This window comes from Magnolia sinica, chromosome 17 (assembly GCF_029962835.1).
Source record: "Magnolia sinica isolate HGM2019 chromosome 17, MsV1, whole genome shotgun sequence".
Lineage (NCBI taxonomy): Eukaryota > Viridiplantae > Streptophyta > Magnoliopsida > Magnoliales > Magnoliaceae > Magnolia > Magnolia sinica.
Window position 1 is genome coordinate 16,556,493 of NC_080589.1, and position 22,477 is coordinate 16,578,969.

Sequence of the window (22,477 nt, forward strand, 5' to 3'; positions counted from 1 at the left end):
TGAGAAGACAAAGGATATTGATCAATCCATTCAGCCAATACTAAGAAACAATCAAGTTTTGATTGAATAGGATTAGTTTGGCCGTTAGACCATGTAAATCTAACCCCTACCCTTGGCAAATCAAACCAGCTCACTCCCATAGATCAAATCCGAAAAACCCTGTGTGCTTCGAGTATGTGATGGGGACATCACGCGCACACGCACACCCCCCTAAACACATACACAAAGAGGAGGAAGGCCCCACCATCAATCTGGATCGATGACGAGATCCATGGAGGGCATCCTAGTTAAAGGGTTGTGCTATGGTTCCTTGGAGTGGACCTGATCATCATGTGGATCCCACCATTGGATCTCATGATCGTGGCCCACTACCCTAGATAATCTAGGACTTTGGATTTTGGTTATTATCATTATTAAGAACATCATGAACGGTTTAGATTGCATTAATTAGTTGTTATTTTTGTTACTTCGTCTCTAAGTAATAGTGTACGCACATGGCGCGGCTTTTGGTGTATAGGGTTTTCTTATAAATAGGCAACCCCTTGTAGGTTTTTTCTCATTGAAGATTATGAATAAAATTCTGCGTTTTCCTACTTATCTAATTCTCTGAGTTAAGGAATCCAATTAGGTGCGAAACCCTCCCTTATTCGAAGGGCTAACTATCGTAGTACGAAGCCACACCCATCCCAAATCGCCCCCACCTCCTACCCCCAATACTCATCATCACCCATAGCCATCCAATCATCAAATCCACCCCCTTTTGCAGTCAATCATTCCTCTATAGCAAATTTGCAAAATCAGTCCCTCCAGGAGGGCTAAAACTTTGGCAGAGCACCGTGCACGGACCGGACGTTCGATCGGCCTGAAACTTGGTGTGTGGGTGGCCCACCCCTGGCCAACCAACACCAAGCTGTCCTTTTTTGGGTTCGTAGGCCCCACACACGTGCAGAAAGGATCCCACGCACGTGCGTCAGGGCCAGATTGTTGTCCACACGTGTGGACTATTTTCAGGTTCTCTCTCCTCTAATCCTCTCCTCTCTTGCCTTAAATCCCTAACCCTAACCCTAACCCTAGATAATCCTCAATTCCAAGTTCTGTTCCACTTTTGCAAACCCTAGGCTTTCCTAAATTAAAACATGATGAATCCCTTGGATTGGGGAATAATCCTTTGCATGTGTGGATGAATCTACTCTCCTTTGAGCATTGTTTGGTCTATAATTTTTAATTGATCCAGCCCTAACATGTGTAGGCTTAAGACCCTCGTAGATTCCCCTTGTTGAATGCTTGAACTTATGTGGGATGTTGAATTTTTTTTGTGATTATTTCTAAATTAGTATGATTTAAAGCCTGAAATCTTCCATATCATATTTAATTTTCATGTCCTGCATCAGTATGACTCCCTCATGTCGATTTTTCATAAGGAAATCTCGTAACGTTAAAGTGTCCTCCGATACACCACGGGAAACTCCATTTGGATCCAACCAAGTTCATCTCTGCCCAAAAATGCCCCCTTAGAGACGAAGTATTCAGGCCATAAACCGCTGAAAAGACCCACGAGAAACCGGAAGATCTGTCACGCAAAACCAGACTTTAAGAGAATTAACCTACTCAATTATCTTTCATAGACCATCGCATCGAGTTCCAAATGATTAAAATGCCTCCTGTTGAGCCATCCACAACTTTAGCTATCCTTTCTTTTGTTGTACCTCTCCATACATCATTTACTGTCCTTCTATCCATTACAAAAATTTTGGTTTCTTTATTCGCCAACTCACGTACTACTCACGATCTGCTGGAGTTCATTTGGCCATATAGGGGTTCGTCTAGTGTCATTGTGTGTGGTTTGTGGGTAAAAACAAAGTGCTTACGGTTGATAGTCTGCGAAAGAGAGTCATGGTCATTCCTAATGCGTGTATGATGTGCCTCTAGGATGCTGAGTTAGTGGACCACTTATTTATGCAATGTATTTTTGGAGAGCTGCGTGGGAAATACTTTTTGATCTTTTCCATTGTTTTGGTAATACTGGCTCCAATTGACTCATTCTTCTTAATGTGCATGGGGGTAGTTTTAGCAAGAAAACGAAAATTTTGTGTAGGCTTTCCCTTCTTGCGGGTCTTTGGTCAACAGGTGCTTCCATAATTGTTCTAATAGACCTGATGAAGTGTTTAGGAGTGTCAAAGTAGATGTGGCCTCTTGGGGTTGGGTTCTCAAGTAGCTTGTAAGCTGCCCTATGAAGTAATTCGCCCAGTTGTCATGATTCTTTGTAATTGTCAGGGCGTTGATCCCTCATCTTTGCCCCTTTCTCTTAATTCTTTTAATAAAAATTGTGAATTCTAAAAGAAGGGTATTCTCGTCTCCTATCTTTTAAAAATAAATAAATAAATAAGTAGCCAAGGTGATGATGATGAAGTATTCTTGGCCTTTTTTGGATCTTCCCAATTTTCACTCAATTATGATGACAAATTTCTACCCTTGAATCACTCAACAAATTCAATGTATTTAGGTGTTGTTTGGTAACACTTAATTGCAGAACTTATCACTGAAAATTGTCATGTTCAGTGATATTGAAAATTCAGACCGTTTGGTAAAGGTAAGACATTAAGCACTTAATATTAAAAATCACTTAAAATTAGTGATTTTTTTTTTTTTTTTCAGTCACACGCCCTTGACTTATTACTTATAGCTGAAGATGGTCAGTGATTTGTTTTTAAATTTTTCAATAAATGTTGACAAAAAATATCCCTACAAACATTTTGAAAAGACATTATCACCCTTGCGGTCTTTGAAAACGTATTGCATATTTATGTGTGAAAGTGTGAAAGTTTCGTGGGGCCCACCATAATGTATGTTGATGGGGACATCACGCGCACACACACGCCCCCTACGCACATATGCAAGGAGGAGGAGGGCTCCACCATCGATTTGGATCGATGACGACGTCTAGGGAAGGCCTCCTAGTTAGAGGACTAAGTTTTGGTTCCTTGGAGTGAACCCGATCGGCATGTGAATCCCACCATGGGTTCTCATGATCGTGGCCCACTATTCTAAATAATCTAGTACTTTGAGTTTTGTTTATTATAGTTATTAAGAATATCATGGATGGTTTAGATTGCTTTGATTAATTATTATTTTTTATTACTTCGTCTCCAAGTAATAAGTTGCGCACATGGTGTGAGTTTTGGGGTATAGGGTTTTATTATAAATTGGCACCCTTGTAGTCTTTTTTTCTCAATGAAGATTAAGAAAGTTGCTGCGTTTTTCTGCTCATCTAAATTTCTGAGTTATGGAGATTCAATTGTGTGCGAAACCCTCCCTTCCTCAAAGGGCTGTCTACCGTGGTGTGAAGCCACACCAATCCCGATTCGCCCCCACCTTCTTCCATCCATATTTCTCTTCTCCTACAATCACCTACGCTTCAAATCCATCCTCTATTGCAACCGTTTTTTTTATCTATAGCAGATTTCCAGAATCTGGCCTTGCAAGAGGGCTGAAACTTCGGCGGAGCACCACGCGCAAACTGTGCATCAGATCGAGCTACGATTTGGGGGTTTTGGAGTCCATCCCTGGCCGACCAGGGCCAAGGTGACTTTTTCTGAATAGTGGGCCTCACACACGTGCGGCCGGGATCACACGCATGTGCGTCTGGGCCATTGCTGCTGTCCACACATGCGGTACTTCTCTGGTTCGTCTCACTCCTCTTCATCCAAAATCCCTAAACCTAACCCTAAATTACTAAAATCCCCAATTTTAAGCCCTTTCTTCAACCTTAGGGTTTCCCGAATTGAAATTTCTGAATCCCTTGGATTGAGGGAATTATTTATGTGCATGTGTGGATGAATTTACCCTCCTTTGATTCTTGTTTTGTCTATAATTTTGATTGATCCAGCCCTAACATGTGTGGACTTGGACCCACATAAGATTCCCCTTGATTGAGTGTTTGACCTTTTGTGTGGGATGTGGAATTTTGTGTAAGTGTTTCTGAACTAATGTGATCTAAAGCCTGAAATTTTGCACATCATACTTGAATTTCATGTCCTGCATCAAATTTGGTATCGGAGCACAAGGTTTTTATAGGAGAATGCATTGCATGTTTAGGGTTTAGTTTATTTGTGTCCATTATGCATTAATTATCATCATATAGAGTTGTTTAAAGGTCCATAATTTTTTATATAGGCTGCTGAATTTTCTACTATCAGAAAATCCGCATCTCTTTGCTGGATTTTTTGTTGACGGATTTTTTTGGGCAAATAGGTTGCTGGAAATTGAGTAGTATTGTGTCGTTTTCTACATATAGTCCTATAGGAGCATTTAGTCCTATCTAGGCACATATAGTCGTAGTAAAAGGTCCTTAGATTGAGTTAGTCGTTGTATGCCCACGTGTATGGGTCGTGGTTTTGGCTTGCACTCTATACCAAACATGGAGCAATTGCAAGAGTCAATGAACAAGCTGACCAAGCAGTTTGAGTCTTTGGGTAGGCGCTTGGAACAACGTATGGACCAACGCTTTAAACTGCTTAATGTGCGCATTACCCAACTAGAGACCTCTGCTAGGGCAAACCCCACCATTGGGGAAGATGCCCAATCTCAAGTAGGTGGTCAGGAGGATAGACTAAGGAATGGAGGTGGCCAAAAAATCTGTTATGGGCGTGTACCCGTGCACCCACCCCGTAAGGGACATCAAGACCACTATGACTCTGATGCGCAACTTCTCAAAGGAGTTAAGAGTAGATGCCCCCACGTCTGATGGTCACTTGGACCCTAAAGCATTTTAAGATTGGTTGGTAGACATGGACCACCTTTTTGAGTGATACGACATTTACGGCCTTGTGGCTAGAGAGAGTGCACCAGAGGCTAGTGTAGAGTTACCTACTGAGGCCATTCCGGTAGTGGATGAGCTTTGTGATATCTTAACTGATGATCTACCGGATGAGCTTCCCTCTATGAGGGATATACAACATACTAGGATGTGGGACACCGTACTACTTATAGCTAAGTTTGCGTTTAATAGTTATGTCGATAGGTCCACAGGTCTACGTCCTTTTGAAGTCGTTACTGGTTATAAACTTAGGAAACCTATTGATCTTGTCCTTATGTCATTGTCTCATGGGTCGTCAGAGTCTGCAGAGTCTTTTGTGCATCACATTCATTCATGGCAACATTACACACTTTCTGCAGATCAACATAAACATTTCAAGGAATTCAATGTAAGGGACTCTGTGATGGTCTGCATCAGGCCAGAGCGGTACTCTCAGGGAGCCGTTCGAAAATTACACGCGCGTAGCACTGGACCATTCAAAATTATAAAACGAAATGGTCTCAATGCGTATGTGGTAGATCTTCCACCCTCCATGGGAATTAGTTCCACATTCAATGTGGAGGATCTAGTTGCATTTGAGGGGGCCACTGATGCATTGTCTAGCCTTTCGCCTAACCACCCTAATTCCCCAGACCTGTCCCTTGATCCATGGCCCCCTCCCGACCCATCTTCCCAGCCTCTACCTCCCATACCTACCCTTTCCACACCCAGAGAGGAGATAGAAGATATCCTAGACTATCAGATAGTAAAGACATTGGACGGCGGATTTCAAAAGTTCCTGGTCAAGTGGAAGTCATGCCCAGCTTCAGACAGTACATGGCTCACTGAGGAAGAGTTTCAGAGACTTGATCCTGACATCTTGGAGCGGTTCAGGAGTTTTGGTTAGAGGACTGCGTTTTGGTTCCTTGGTGTGAACCCGATCGGCATGTGAATCCTACCATGGGTTCTCATGATCGTGGCCCACTATTATAAATAATCTAGTACTTTGGGTTTTGCTTATTATTGTTATTAAGAATATCATGGACGGTTTAGATTGCTTTGATTAGTTGCTATTTTTTATTACTTCTTCTCCAAGTAATAGGTTGCGCACATGGCGTGAGTTTTGGGGTATAGAGTTTTATTATAAATAAGCACCCTTTGTAGTCTTTTTTTCTCATTGAAGATTAACAAAATTGTTGCGTTTTTCTGCTCCTCTAAATTTCTGAGTTGTGGAGATTCAATTGGGTGTGAAACCCTCCCTTCCTCGAAGGGCTAACTACCGTGGTGCGAAGCCACACCTATCTCGATTCACCCCCATCTTCTTCTATCTATATTTCTCTTCTCCTACAATCACATACGCTTCAAATCCATCCTTTATTGCAGCCGTTTTTCTCTCTACAGCAGATTTCTAGAATCTGACCCTGCAAGAGGGCTGAAACTTCGGCGGAGCACCACGCACAAATTGTGCATCGGATCGAGCTAAGATTTGGGAGTTTTGGAGTCCATCCCTGGCCGACCAGGGCCAAGGTGGCTTTTTTCTAAATAGTGGGCTCCGCACACGTGCGGCCGAGATCACATGCACGTGCGTTTGGGCCATTGCTGCTATCCACACGTGCGGTACTTCTCTGGTTCATCTCTCTCCTCTTTCACCCAAAATCCCTAAACCTAACCCTAAATTACTCAAATCCCCAATTTTATGCCCTTTCTTCAACCTTAGGGTTTCCCGAATTGAAATTTCTGAATCCCTTGGATTGAGGGAATTATTTGTGCATGTGTGGATGAATTTACCCTCATTTGATTCTTGTTTGGTCTATAATTTTGATTGATCCAGCCCTAACATGTGTGGGCCCGAACCCGCATAAGATTCCCCTTGATTGAGTGTTTGAACTTTTGTGTGGGATGTGGAATTTTGTGTAATTGTTTCTGAACTAGTGTGATCTAAAGCCTGAAATCTTGCACATCATACTTGAATTTCATGTCCTGCATCAAATGTATTATATCCACATCATCCATCCATTTTGCAAGATCATTTTAGGGCATGAGCCAAAAAATGAGGCAGATCCAAAGCTTAAGTGGACCACACCAAAAAGCAATGGTGACAATGACGCCAACAATTGAAACCTTCCAAGGGTTCATTGTGATGTTTTCTTTTCCATCCAACCTGTTCATAAGATCACATGAACCTGGATGAAGGGAAAACACAAATATCAGATTAATCCAAAATTTCTATGGGCCCCAAGTAACTTTCAATGTTAGGTATTTGATCCTCACTTTTTTTTTTTTTTTTTTTTTTTTTTGTGGTGTGGTCCACTTAAGATTTGGATCTGCCAGATTTTTTGGCTCATGCCATAAAATTATCTGACAAAATGGATGGATGATGTGGGTATAACACACATCATGGTAGGACCCATAGAGCTTTGCCATGTCAAAATGACACCGACCTAGGTGCGTTCTACTACACGAGTCGAGTAAAAGGGAGGGGACGGTTACCATGTAACATGTTAGTGGGTGTTGAGTTGACCGGGGCCCCATCTCCTTGTATGTGTTGTATATCCAAGTTGTCCATTAGTTTTTCTATATCATTCTAGGGCATGGTCAAAAAAATGAACAATATCTAAATCTCAGGTGGACCACACCATAAGAAACAATGGTGATTGAACGACCATTATTAAAAATTTATTAAGGGCCACAAAAGTTGTGTTAAGCAAATATTTGTGTTTTCCCTTCACCCAGGTCTATGTGCCTTGATCAACAGGTTGGATGCCAAACAAACATTATAGAGGACCCTAAGGAGTTTTTAATGGTTGGCGTCAATCACCACTGTTTCCTTTGGTATGGTCCACCTGAGATTTGGATCTACCTCATTTTTGGGTTCGTGCCCTAAAATGACCTAACAAAATGGATGGATGGATGGATGGTGTGGATATAACACATACATCATGGTGGTGGGGTGCATGGAACTTTGTATGTCAACCAATACTGATCCATGTGTCATGTTCCACGGCAGGCAATCCGCACACAATTGAGTAAAAGAGATTTCATAGTTGTTACCAGCTAACACGTTAGCGGGCATTGCCTGATCATGAGGCTCACCTCGATAAGCTATATATCCAAACCGACCATCAATTTTTCAGAATCATTTTAGGGCATCATCCCAAAAATGAAGTGGATCCAAATCACAGGCGGACCATATGATACAAAAGAGTGGTGATTGAATGCCCACCATTAAAAACTTCACAAGAGCCACAAAAGTTGTGGATCAAGCTGATATTTGTATTTTCCCTTCACTCAGGTTCGTGTGACCTAATCAAGATGTTGGATGGCAAATAAACATTACAGAATTTTTGGTTTGTGTAGAATTAGGACAACAAGGGTAAAGATGACAATTTTCTAATTTTCAGACTTTTTAATTTGTGTTTACCAAATAAGTTTTTGTAAAAAATAGTGCTTATTTTCATATATAAGAACTTTTAGAAAAATTACCAAACAATTTTCGGTACTTTTTAAGTATTAAAATTCAGTACTTTCAACTTTCAGTACCTAAATTAATTTTCAGACCTTATTTTTCAGTTTACCAAACGACGCCTTATTCGTGTATTTTTGGAAAAGAAAATGATTTTTTTTTAAAATAGTAACAAGGCTTTGATTAAAGAACCGCTGAGATGACGCAAAGGTTAAAGCTGAAGAAAGAAGGAAAAATTACAATCTTCGAATGATTTAATACAAGAAGCTCATTCCACAAGAAGAAGAAGAGCTTTTGAGAAAATCTTCTCCACCTTACGGGACTCATTGCGGAAGCACCTACCATTTCTTCCCCCCCAAATAGCCCATAAAAAAGCTAGCAAAACCAATCTCCAAATAGCTTTTGCATTTTCCCTAGCCCCACCACGTGCCAAAGCAAAAATAACTCTCGAACGATTTTGGCATCACCCAAGATATGTCAAAGATTCTAAAGAAGCAACTCCACACTTGCCTAGCAAACGAGCAATGGATGAAGAGGTGATCTATAGTTTTGACATTCGCCATACACATCGCGAACACATTGGGCAACATCATTGATTGCCTTTAGAGGTTGTCTATGGTGAGGATTCTTCCTCTTTCGGTTGGCCATCCAAAGGCCACAACTTTCGAGGGAGTCCCATAGTGCCGCATGTCAGCCATGAAAACTCAAGAGGTGTCTTTGTCCAAGTGTCGCAAAAGACCGTAGAAGGATCAAATTGACAAGCAACTGGATTTTTTTCCTTTAGCCAAAGCATTTTATTCCTTTCTTCTCTCACGGTATACAAAGGTGGAGACGATCAAGGGGCCTCACGAGCTCCTCCACTTCCTCATCCATCATGTTCCTTCAGCATGGTGGAGACCAAACCACAACATTTCCTAAGAGTAGCAGCTGGATACCAAGATGTTCCTTCCTATATAAAGGCATGCTACTCAAGGGAACGTTTGTTGGAGGGAGGATTCCCCGATCCATACATCTGCCCAAAATTGAACTCTCTCCTATTACCAATAGAGAAATCGATCCCCATGCTAAACATTGGCTTTAGCCTAGAGCCCCTTCCAAACCCATGAGGCTCCATAGAGAGGTGAGTCCTTGATGCCCCGCCCCCTTCTTGGCACCCATATTTTTCTGCTATGATCCTGCGCCATAAGGAGTCTTCCTCTGTCCTAAATCGCTAAAGCCATTTTTCCAAGAGAGCCAAATTCATCTTTTCCCAATCCCTTATATCTGCCCCTCCCTCATACAATCTACACACATCTTTCCACTCCAAAAGATCTTATCATCGGATCCATGACACAAAAGTCAGGCTTTGACTTTTCCATCCTAGCCAAAACTGTCTTCGAGCATTTGAATAGGGACATGAAATATAATGAGAGATTTGATAATGCTGCTTTAATGAGGGTGATTCGGTTACCCAAAGGAAGGTACTAGCTTTTCACTTTGAAAGCTTCCTTTCAAACCTCTTCACAAATGCATCCCACAAATGCTTTGCTTGCTTCCCTATGCAAAGGGGGAGCCCAAGATAGGTAGAGGGGGAAGCCCCCGATCCGCATCAGAAAATCCCTGCCATCCCTTAACTTCCTCCTCGAACATATCCACCCCCAACATCTCACTTTATGTAATATTTATCTTTAGACTCGAGACCGCCTCAAAACATAATATAACTTGTCCACCATAATTTCGATTGTTTGACAAAAGAGCATTGTGTTGTCAACAAACTAGAGATGGGAGTGTGGGGTGTTTGCCCTGAACTTGTAAGCGATGCCTACATATTGACCTTTAGCTAATATCCTACCCAAAGCTCGCGCCACCACAACAAACACGCAGGGGGTGGGGGTGCACCTTCTTGAATACCCCTTGATGACTTGAAGAAACATTTGAATGATCCGTTGACCAAAAATAAAAATTTAGCCGACCGGATACACTCTCTCATCCAACCCCTCTACTTTGGGTCCGCATCCCTTCCGCCCCAGTAAGTAGTCTAAGAACTTTCAATTGACGTGATCATATGCCTTCTTTATATCTAGTTTGCACACTATGCCTTTCGCACCTTCCTTGTGGCGAGTTGATGCACTCAATGGCTATTAACGCACTATCTAGAAGCTGCCTGCCTGCATTGAATGTGTCTTGGTTCTTGGAAATAATGTTGGCTAAGACTGCTCTGAATATGAAAGCTAACATTTTTGCGAGGATCTTATATGGCCCCCCAATTAGGCTGACCGGCCTGGAATCCTTTGTCCACCCCTAACACCTTTCGAATAATGGCAATTATGGAAGCTCCAAACTCAATCTGACAATCGATCCCTCTCATGAAACTCCACCATGAAATCCAGGATATTTCCCTTCACCACATCCTAAAATTCTTGGAAGAAAGCCGTTGGGAAGTTGTTAGGTCCTGACGCCTTGTCCCTCTCCATGGAGTCTACTACCACCTTAATTTTGTTCTCCGAAAAGGGTTACTCAAGAGAGGCAACCTTGATGTAGGAAAGACACTCAAACTCTAGGTCATCAAGAGTAGGTATCGCCCAACCATTGCCGGTGAGAAGTAGAGTTGGGCATCGAGTCGAGTTGGACCGAGCTAGGGTTGACCTGACTTGATCCGGTTTTGTAACAGGCTTGACCCAAACTCAACCCGACTCGGTATTAAGTCCAGCATGCCCGACCTGATCCGAGTCTGGATCTAGCCTAGACTAATCTGGACCAAGTCTGACTCGGTCACAAGTACCGAGTCAGGTCGGGTGTAGCGGGTATCCATGGGCTAAAATCACAACTCAAAACCTAGATTCACTTGCTAGAATTGCAACCTCTCCATCAACTCAAAACCTAGTTTTTTTTTAATATATATGTACGAGTCGAGCTTCGGATCGAGTCGAGTCAATACCGAGTTGGATTTTGAGTCGAGTCGAGTTACTAGTTGACTCAGACTCGACTCGATTTGAGTTTGGATTGGACGAAGTCAACTCGATTTGGATCGACTCACACACTCGTTTCAGATCGAGTTGGGTCTGAACAAGTCGGACAAGTCGAGTTTGCCGAGTGGAGTTGTCCCGTGCCCAACTCTAGTGAGAAGGGATCTATAGTAGTTAACCACCTTATTGCACACCTTCTCTCTCTTCAACTCTTTTGCCATCCACCACCACGCTTCCGACCTTACTGCTTCCGGCCCGTGAGCTAGCAATACTATAGAAGACTTTTGTATTTTTGTCCCCCTCCTTAAGCTAGGTCGCCCTCGATCTTTGCTTCCATTTGATCTCTTCCCCCTTTAACTCTTCCATCATCCACCACCATGCTTCTGACCTTATTGCTTCTGGCCTGTGTGCTCGCAATACTGTGGAAGCAGTTTGTATTTTTGTACCCCTCCTTAAGCCAGGTCGCCCTCGATCTTTGCCTCCATTTGATCTCTTCCCTCTTCAACCGATTTGAGTAGTTTTGAGATAACTTCAATGTAAGTTTTTTTTTTTTTTAATCCCCCGAAGCTCCATTTCTTCGGCCTTTAAATCCAAGGTCTGAATCTTCACCAGATGATCTCCTAGCTCACTTTATCGGCTTTCCAGCAACTCCCTTTTGACGACAGGATCTTGTCGTTCAAAACTTTAGCTTTTGGCTCAAGCTGAAGCCAACAAAGGCCTCTACTTCAAAAGATCAACATTCCTTGATCAGATTGGAAAATCACTCCACCTCTAGCCATGCTAGCTCGAACCTAAAGGGTTTCGGGTCCCAGCTCTCCACCTCACCATCCAGTAAAATAGGACAACAGTTAGAGGTTGGTTTTGGAAGCCCTCTCAATAATGCCAGTAGAAACTTCTGCCAATCTTTTGATATTTATTGACAGTTAACACAGTTCAAAGTTTATTATGGACAGAAGTCACAGAACCATGTCAATATGCTTTCCATCATTTTTTTTTTCTTCGAAAGGTAACATGAACTCAAACCCATGACCTTAATGTTGAAACACACTATCTACCACTAAGCAATGGACTTGAACCCTTTCCATCATTTATGACTAATTGGAAATACTCCTAGGCTGTTTCAGATGACCTCGTTCTATCATTCTCGCACGTGAAAGCATCATACAATATGCATGTAAAATTAGGCTGAGGCGTTTATGTTTGGGGTAAAAAAAAAAAAAACAAGATTTGAAGTAGAGTAAGAAAGTAAGAGCAACAAACCATTTATATTTCTTTTTGGAACCACATGGGCAGGGTGCATTCCTGCTTATTTGCCCACTCTTTGCCAAATTTGACCGCGCAAGATCCAAAGGTGTCGACCCCATCAACTTTTGCACCTACAAAAAATAAACAGGAGTCAAAAGCCCCCTTCAAGCATATTGCTTAGTCAAGATTCATGTATTCACAACACTTTAGATCTTCAAAGGAAAGCATACTTATTCGAACCAGTTCACAATTACTTCTAAAGATAACAGTTTATAGGGCTGGGCCCAGGTCAAGCAAAATCAAAATTTTGAAAGCCCAGCCAGACCAAACCATTTAAAAAAATCCAGGACGAAGCCAACCCCAGGCCCACCCCAACTTGTTTTGAAAGTCAATTGAGACAAAACTTTGCATTCTGAAATACGAATGTTTTTCAGAATAGCAATAACCTGTCAAGTCAAGTTGTTGCACCATAAAGGGGAAAGATCCTATATGATTACCCTGCATTGTATTACAATTGCATGCATGCAGGTGTCTTGCATTATCTTCTACTTTATCTTTGGGTGTACTGTACACCTGGCTGTAATTGGTGGGGCCTGGGGGCACATGCCTGGCTTGAAGATCTAGGGGGCCAAACAGTTATGTGTGCACAGACTGGTGGCAATGGCCCAGGCAGAACTTTTGAAGGCTATTTTTGTCATACAAAATATTTCAGTTTGAGTAGGACGGCATAAGCGGATATGAAACCTCATTTACAGTTTTTTTCTTTTTTTACAAGTGATGATCCTTTATTTAGAAACAAATGCACAAATAATAGTAAAAGTGCAGGCAGCCAAAGCCTACAAGCCTAACGTAAGGCAACTACTAAAATGGCAGGGTCCTCAAACAGATATCCCCAGTAGTTAAAAAACTACTACACCAAAAAAGTAGCTGATTCTTCGATTGCAGCAGGGATGACCCTAGTACCTGTTCCTGCAATAGCAGCAGGCTGATTCCTGAAATCCCAGACTAATAGCCATAAGACCAATCAATCACAGTGCTGAACTTCCAGCCAATTCTGCAGCAAGGTGTTTCGTATCCGTTACAAAACGACCATAAAGGCCGATACCTTTAGGTAATGGTCATGACTGTTATATGACATGGGTGAAACGGGACAATTTGTTTTTTGGGAACGTATTGGCTGTTACAGGGCATAACAACTGTTACACCCGTAACAGTTGAAAAGCGGTCACTTCTTTGTTCTATGTAAACACAATTTTTTCCATTTATCTCATTTTAAAAACTTTCCTATATCATTCTACGACAAATTTGGACTACTCGTACTATAGTTTTTAGCATTAGAATAATAGATTGAAGCGATTTGGGCAAATAGAAGCTCCGAGGGCAATTTTTTCAAAAAATCGAAAAAAGTAGTATATATGAATTTTATTTTATTTTTCCCGATTTTTAATTTTAATTGCTTGATTGTGATGACTAAACATTAGAGACACAACCATGTTCATAAATTCACCATACAACACTCTCACCAACGAGTGGACCGTTAGTCCATTATGCTACCATAAACATGTTCAAAATAAAAAATGAATACAAATTTGGAATATTTACATTATTCTAGATTTTCTAGATTTTTTTTTCAGAATTTTTCGGGCAATTTTTTTTAAACCATTACAGGGGTCGTCATGGTCATTACACCCGCGTATCAGTCGTTACAACCGATACCTGTATCGATAACAATGGTGACCGTTATAACCATTGTTATTGATACAGAATACCTTGTTCTGCAGGATCATCGCCCCAGAGAAGCCTCTAAATTATTGTTTACAGATGGCTCTCAATTGCACTACAGAAACTTTTTTTTTTCTTAGTGAAAACTCTCTGCCAGACCTCGCAGGACAGATTGTGAATAACTCTCTTGTCATCATGAAGGATTGGTTTTTTGTTTATTGCTTCTTGGTTGCCATCGTGATCTGTCAATCTACCAACTATAATGCAAATTAGTTGCATTGGACAAGAGAGTTATTCACAATCTGGTCTAGACCATCCATTTGGTCCAGCCTACTCTTCATGGACCATCAAGCCAAAAGCATGCTCACTAGAGTGGTTTGCAAAATGAATTATTACATGTAAGTGATAAATTGAAAAAAGATCCAATCACCAAACAACACAGTTCATTCTCCACACCCCACTATGCATTGCTTGTATTGTCTCAAAAATCAAGCTGAACCAATAATTCAAGCCATCTGATCAATGCCTTGGAAAATTGAAGGTTATAGCAAAAAGTGCCATTGCCTGAATGTTAGGGTCATTCATTTGGCATGGTGGCACATGAAGAGAGACTTAGGGGTGGCAATGGGTCAGGTCAGGTTCACCCAAAGCCCGACCGGTTTGCTAAACATGCCCAATATCTAGGCCCAACCCTGACCTGTGACCCAAGATGGGATGACTAGGCCCAACTCATGACTAGATTCATAAGCCCAAGCACGGCCTAGCTTGACCCAAGTCCCAACCCATTTATAAAAGAATTGCATTGGGAGGATATACGACTTGAGTGCTAGAGAACTTTCACGCACCTTTACTACCAAAGCAAGTGCATGGTTAGTGAATACTACTTTTTATATATAAATAGAGAACTGATCAACTGCATGCCAAGTGCTGCAACTTTTGGCGTCATACCGTCTTTGCTACAAACATGCCACTTGTGTAGGACATCAATACTATGAAAACAATAGGCTCCAAACATGAAGATCAGCTGGCACAAAAATCAAGCAAGTCAGCCCATCCAGTAGGCCACACCATTGGAGTCAATGGCTAATGGGCAGTCATATTCAAGATACAGGTGTTGTCACCTAGTGGGCAGATCAACCTGATTTTCAAGTAGGGTGACCTTCAAAGTGGGCTAAACTATTTTGACAGTACTGATTTCCTGCACAAGTGGCATGTTGGCAGGAAAGATGGTACAATACCACAAGTTGTGATACCCTTGTCTGTAGGTAATCAATTCTCTATAAATAATATAAGTATGGGCAGGTTGGGTTGGGCCATGGTCAACCCGAGCCTAATACATTTAGTTAAATGGGCCACGTTTCTGACCTAAGCCCTACCTGAAACCTGATAAATTCAACCCCAACCCAACTTACGCGGGTTGGACTGGTTGGCCAATGGGTCAACCTGACCAGGCCTAGCTACATTGTTTGCATGGTTCAAAATGTTGATTTGGATGTTCTACATGTCCATTATGACTCATTTGAACCATAATGAGGTGCAAATAATTGCATAGGATCATCCTCCTTTCAAAAATGAAATTTAATCTTTATTGTAAAAATAGATCTAGGTATGAAGCACTCTGTCAAACAACCAATTGCTCTAAAAGCTCGAGCCATTAGAGGATGGCATATCAATGTATATCAAGGGGCTTTAACACTCCCCCGCACATGCGGGGTGGAACTCCACACAGGAACATACTGGGCAAGGGTGGAGGGACACTCACACCATAAACAGACCGGGAAATGCCGGACTTGATTTTCCTGGCCTCCCGTGGGAGAATATATTACGGAGGCATATTTGCTGCTCTCGGGATTCAAACACTTGACCTTCTGCTTTGATATCATGTCAAACCACTTGCTCTAAAAGCTCGAGCCTCTAAAGGATGGCATATCAATGTATATCAAGGGACTTTAACACTCCCCCACACCTACGGGGTGGAACTCCGCTTGGGAACATATTGGGCAAGGGGTGGAGGGACACTTGCCCTAAAAGCTCGAGCCATTAGAGGATGGCATATCAATGTATATCAAGGGGCTTTAACACTCTCCATTCTCATTCAGATGCAGAAATTAACTGATGCGATGGAGGATTACCTCGGCCAAGCTCTTCGGCATTGGTTTCCCTTCTTCCTTTAACTTCTCAATCTTCTTTTGTGCTTCTTTGGCCCACGTGAACTTTGCCAGTGCATTCTCAACTTCAGCAATGGTACAATTACAATGTTTTGCAGCGCTTTGTTTTTGGGTGCTTTGCAGATTCTGCAAATAATAAATGAATCAATAAACAATCAACAAATTTGAAACAAAACACTAACCAGCATATTTCTTAATAAACTGACATTATATCTGGGAATCTGAATCGTAGTCCTTCTATTTTCAGTTAATTGATGACTAATCAATGCAATTCTGCCTAATGAAAATGAATATATGAGTTAAATAGGAAAACTACCTTGTATTTTCAATATCAGATGAACTTGGAGCTAGTCATATTGTTTGGATTCATGTTGAAAAGCTATAGCATATGTTTAACGCCAGCTGCCAACCTAACACAACCCTCCTCTTTATCCGGCCTGGGGACTGGCAGTGAGAGCATAAAAATCCCACAGGTGCAATACAATGGACTATTACATAGGTTAATTACAATCAAACGCTATCTAATAGTCTATTAAATAGTTTGATTACAATCAGTGAGTTTGAACTTGGAGCTAGTGATCTTTCGAAACTGGTTGTAGCATGCAAATGTATATTATATACTCACATAAAACTATCAGAGACCCTGAATATATGAGTTAAATATGAAAACACACCTTGTAGTTTCAACATCAGTTGAACTTGGAGCTAGTCATATTGTTCAGATTCATGTTGAAAGTTATAGCATATGTTTAACGCCAGCTGCCAACCTAGAACAACCCTCCTCTTTATCCGGGCTGGGGGCCAGCGGTGAGAGCATTAAAAATCCCACAGGTGCAATATAATAGACTATTAAAAATCAAATGCTATCTAATAGTCTATTAAAAGTTTGATTACGATCAATGAGTTTGAACTTGGAGCTAGTGATCTTTCAAAACTGGTTGTAGCAGGCAAATGTATATCATATACGCACATAAAACTATCAGAGACCCTAGAAATTTCTGATATAATTGACGCAAGCAGCAGTTTGAAGGTAGAAGATACAAATGAAAAGAATGAAGATTCAAGATCATAAAAACTAAAAGGATAGAACACCAACTTATAATAATACCCAAATCTAGGGTCTTGTATCACCAACACCATAATCGTTGCCATCATCATGATAAATTTGTCTCCTAGATATTTGGAGTTTTACGAATCCTGTCTCGCCTGGAGTTCCTAAGGCTCTGTCTTAGATAAGTGAAAGAAGCCTTCACATCCTATCTCATCAATCTTCACCTCAATCAAAGTCCTTGTAGGTCTTCTCCTTGCCCTCCTTTTTGGGACCTTCAACACTGCTTAAAGTTCCCTTGTGAGAGCTGTCTCCAATTTCCCAAGGACCTAGGCAAACCATCTCAATTGGCTCTCCATCATCCATCTTGGGTTACTTTGGATTGCTTTGATTGACCTAATTCTTGATTCTATACTTCCTAGTCTTCCTACACATCTATCTCAACATCCTCATCTGTGTAGGGTTCGTCCTATGCTCATATTACGACTTAATTATTCAACACTCTAGCCCATGTAGCATAGTTGGTCGAAAACTGTTTTATAAAAATTTTGCTCAAAATCCGTTGGCATTATTATTGTCACAAAACTTTTTTTATTTTTTTGAAAGGTAACTATTGTCACACAACATCCCAGGGTGCATCTCCACTTCATCCGCCTAGCAATGTTGTCATAATTATTATCATATCGCAAATCATATTAAGGGTTGAATCGTATCGAATCGCAAATCGTAATATTTTTTAATGATTTTCTTAAAAATTGGAAAAAAAATATGAAAAATATAAATAAATTAGAAATAAAAAATTCAGCAATCATTCTTTTACCATCAATATGCACCAAGTAATAGCATGTCATGATAGTGTTAAAGGATCCTTATCTTTCCCTTTTTTTTGTCTTGTAAGAAATTTTCCTTAAAAAGCATACAAGTATCCTTTAGGGCATGTTTGGATTCACTTATAGTATTGTTTTGTACTGTAAATCTATACGGACACGGTATTCCAGATACTATAGCACAGCACACGTCCATATCGTCGTGAACAACCGCACTGTTTGGTTTTGAGTAATTTTGTATACGTATAAGTTGTAGAATCCAGTGTCAACGTTTGGGAAGAGAGTCTTGGTTGTGTTGGACGTGTAATTATAAGTGCAATGACAGCACTGAAGCACTGCACTGTACGACACTCCCCAGTTGCATCTCTCTCTCTCTCTCTCTCTCTCTCTCTCTCTCTCTCTCAAATCACAGCCGTTGATCTTCTAAAACGTGCTCATCAACCGCTATCTGAATCTCCACAACGCTTCATCTGAAACCCGAGCTCGTATCTCAGACACGCTCGATTTTGTGACAAGAACCTCACTCAGATCTGACGTACCTAGGGTTTTAAGGCCAAACCCTCCGGTCCTCCAAGCTCAGCTTAGCACTTCCATATCGATTGCACGCACTTTACTACTAAAATGCGTGATTTCTGCTAAAAGAGGGGGATTTCTTGGTTGGAGATCGGTGGCGGAAGCTGCAGGCGTGCATCTGGAGCTTCTGTGCCTTCAGAGTGGTGGAGCGGTTTTTTTTTTTTTTCCACCAGGGCCTGCTCAGATGCGCCAGTTTCTGCTAAAATACGCGGGTTTCTAGGTCAGAGATTGGCGTTGTAAGCTGTAGGAAAGGATCTGGAGCTTCCTTATGCTCTGAGGTAGAAATTTTCAGTTGTGGAGCGATCTTTGCTGTTTTTTCAATGGAAGATTGGTTCAAGAAGCTGTTGATCGAGGTTTTAGAGCTTTTCTTTTGGTCTTCAAAACTGAGATGGCGTTGTAGTGCAATGACAGCACCGCACTGCACGACACACTGTACTCTGACAAGAGTTACGCGTGGAAGCCGTAAATCGGTTCGGCGTCGTACTTGGGTCGCCCATGAACGTCCGTTTTGAATTTGAATTCAACCATTGGATAACGTATTTTAGACGTCCAAACACAATACAATACCATCTGGGTCGTAAATCCAAACACGCCCTTAATAATTTATGCTCTTGTTATCATTCTTGAATGTAGAATCACATTAGAAAAGTGGCATTTGATTCGGTTGACCCACAGAATTTAAAAAATAAAAATAAAAATTCTAACCATCATTCCACAATACATATAAGTCAACATGATCGTAACCATCCATAAAAACATTCCAAATAACTCATACATCAATTTGGTGCTTCGACTAGTTAAGAAGTAAGAAATCATGTTTATATATATATATATATATATATATATATATATATATATATATATATATATAAAACTCTAGAGATTGAACGTTTAAGAGAATATATATCATTTAATCTCTTGTAAAGAATAAAATAAAATAATTTGCCTTTTCTAAACGATTCTTAAAGCCCCACCAACTTAAAAACATAAAATGAAACCCAAGTGAAGCTTAAAATAGAAGAGAACAAGTACAAATTAAATCATAAATCAGGATTTGAATCGTAAATCATAGGATTCAAATCATAAAATAGGATTCATATAAAAAGGTATTCAAAGGTGGGATTCAAATCGTTTTGCTTAAGATTCGACTAAAATCGTAAATCATAGATTGTAGGATTTTGACAACATTGCCACCTAGTGCCAATTCAACTGGAAACATCCTCAATCGTTCAATCTTTTCAATGATAGAGCCAAGATAACAAAACAAATCACTTTGAGGAATCTCCCCGCCATCAATTCTTGCATCTATGAATACTCCTAAAGTTATATCACAAGTTCTCTCTTGGTCTCCTAATATTGAACCTTGAGTCTTCCTCTATATCTCCAATTTAATATTTGGTTAGTCACTAGTAATTTTGACCAGGACCACATTATCAGTAAACAACCAAGTATTAGAAAAGATTTGAGTTTGAATCAAGGATCTTCTCTACAAAGAGAAACAAGCAAACACTTGAATCTCTTTGATGATAGAAAAATTGAATTTTAACTACATAAAGACATACTTTTTAAAGATCTTTAGGCACCCGGGAGTCACCTTGGGTGATGCCCAACCGAATTGAATTGCAATAATTCTCTGTGTGTGTGTGTATTTTGATTAGCCAATAATTTAGGAGATATCAGGGGAATGATGAAAGTGCAGGTTGCGACAATTTAATTAATGATGACAACCAAACCCTTAAGTATAGTTCTGTGTATTGTGTGGGACTTGCAACAATCATTAGAGTAATTTGGAGGCTAGCCCTCATTATGAACCAAGGTATTTGCCAAACAACCACTTGCTCTAAAATAGAGGATGGCATATCAATGTATATCAAGGAACTTTAACATTCCCTAGCACGTGCGGGGTGGAACTTCGCACGGGAACATACTAGGCAAGGGTGGAGGGACACTCACACCATACCATAAACAATGGCCCCCTGTGGGAGAACATATTACGGAAGCATATGTGCTACTCCCGGGATTCGAACACATGACCTTCCGCTTTGATACCATGTCAAACAACCACTTGCTCTAAAAGTTCGAGCCTTTAGAGGATGGCATATCAATGTATATCAAGGGATTTTAATAATATTCAATAACTGTTGTTACTGTTACAGCTCCTGTAACAGCCGTTGTGGTCTTCTTTTTTATTTTTTTTTCGAAAAAACCTATATCAGCCTCATAATGGACCATTACAAGGCCAATTCGAAGCTATCATGGGCCATTTTTTTTTCCATAAAGGCCCCATAATGTGTAATAGTTCCTACCATTATAGGTATTATGTAATCGATTTTGAGTACCTTGTTATGAATAGAATGGCTAGTGAAACTTTGATCATTTTTGCTTTTATTGAGTTGAATTATTGTCATCAATTCTGTTGAGCATCCAAACTCAACCTCAAACACAACCCTGGAGAAAAACAATGCCTTTCAATTTCATCATCTAGTTTAAAACCAACTCTAAGCAAATATAGATCATAGAGAATTTTGAGGCATTCCCCCATCCACCACAATTAGTCACAATTTAGGAAAATTTTGATGATTTTTTCAAGAAACAAGAAAAAAGAAACAAATTTTCCTTTTAGCGATTGAACAATTACAACTCAAATAACATCTATGAATATTTAATGAATTATTCAATCCTCATCAGTTTCATCATCAACGTCGTCGTTGTCATCGTCATCATCATCATAGCCTTGTCCAATTTATGAAGGATCAGCTTGTGAATCCCGTTTTGCCAATCAATCCTGCTAAGGATCTATCCTTATTACTTAGTAGTATATAGGACTTCATAACATGGTATGCCATAACAGCCATTATGGGGTCGTAAAGGCCGTTTGTAAAGGTAACAATGGCAACTGTTACACGTTACGGGGTCGTAAAGGCCTTAACAACCATTACAGAAAAAATAACCTGTAACAGCCTGTTACACCCCCCATAAAGGTCGTAACGGCCTCATAACAGTCTGTTACAGGGATGATAGAGGTTTTTCAAGTTTTATATAAAAAAATAAAAGAGATCGTAACGACTGTTATGGGAGGTGTAACAGCCGTTATAGCCTGTATCGTAAAGGTAACAGTGGTGGCCGTTATGGACATCGTTACCGTTACGAAATACCTTGCTTCATATCCCTTCTCAGCACTGTGATCCCAGTTCTTTAAGGTCCTTTTCTCATTCTCTTTTGAAGTCCTTCAACCCTAATTATTGGTCCCCTCCTTATTGGAGCCATTTTGGTCTTTGTTGCAGATGAGTGAACCATCTCAATATGCTGTCATTCGTCATGAATTATTCAACAAATTTTTTATTTATAAGGAACACATGATAGATGGCAAAAAAATTTAGAAAGCCGGAGACTTTGGTAACATTGACTCATGGTGGGGTGCATCAAGTCTAGACTTGTATCTTCATCATCATCATTGCCTTGCTCCAACTATTTGTGGTTGGTTTTATGAATCCTCTTTCACCAATCAATCTTACCTAAGGCCCTTCCTCAACAACCAAACAAGACTTCATAACCCTTCTCACAACCTTAATTCAAGCCTTTTTTTTACAGGCAAGAAAAAAACTCTCTTATTATCAACCAAGGGTAGAAGCCCAGTAATGCAAAGAACGAAGAAGCCAAAACCTCAACGCAAGAAAATGAAAAAGAAAAG

General features: G+C 40.5%; 1 protein-coding gene across 1 annotated transcript in view; it reads right to left on the bottom strand.

Annotated features, from left to right (window-relative positions):
• LOC131230875 (uncharacterized) overlaps positions 1-22,477 on the bottom strand; it is a 34,696-nt gene that overhangs the window by 6,670 nt on the left and 5,549 nt on the right. Inside the window, exons 3-4 of the mRNA XM_058226901.1 lie at positions 16,303-16,464; positions 12,464-12,579 (exon numbers count right to left, since the gene is read on the bottom strand). Of these exons, the coding sequence (XP_058082884.1) occupies positions 12,464-12,579; positions 16,303-16,464 (278 nt within the window). The remainder of the gene's footprint in view (positions 1-12,463; positions 12,580-16,302; positions 16,465-22,477) is intronic.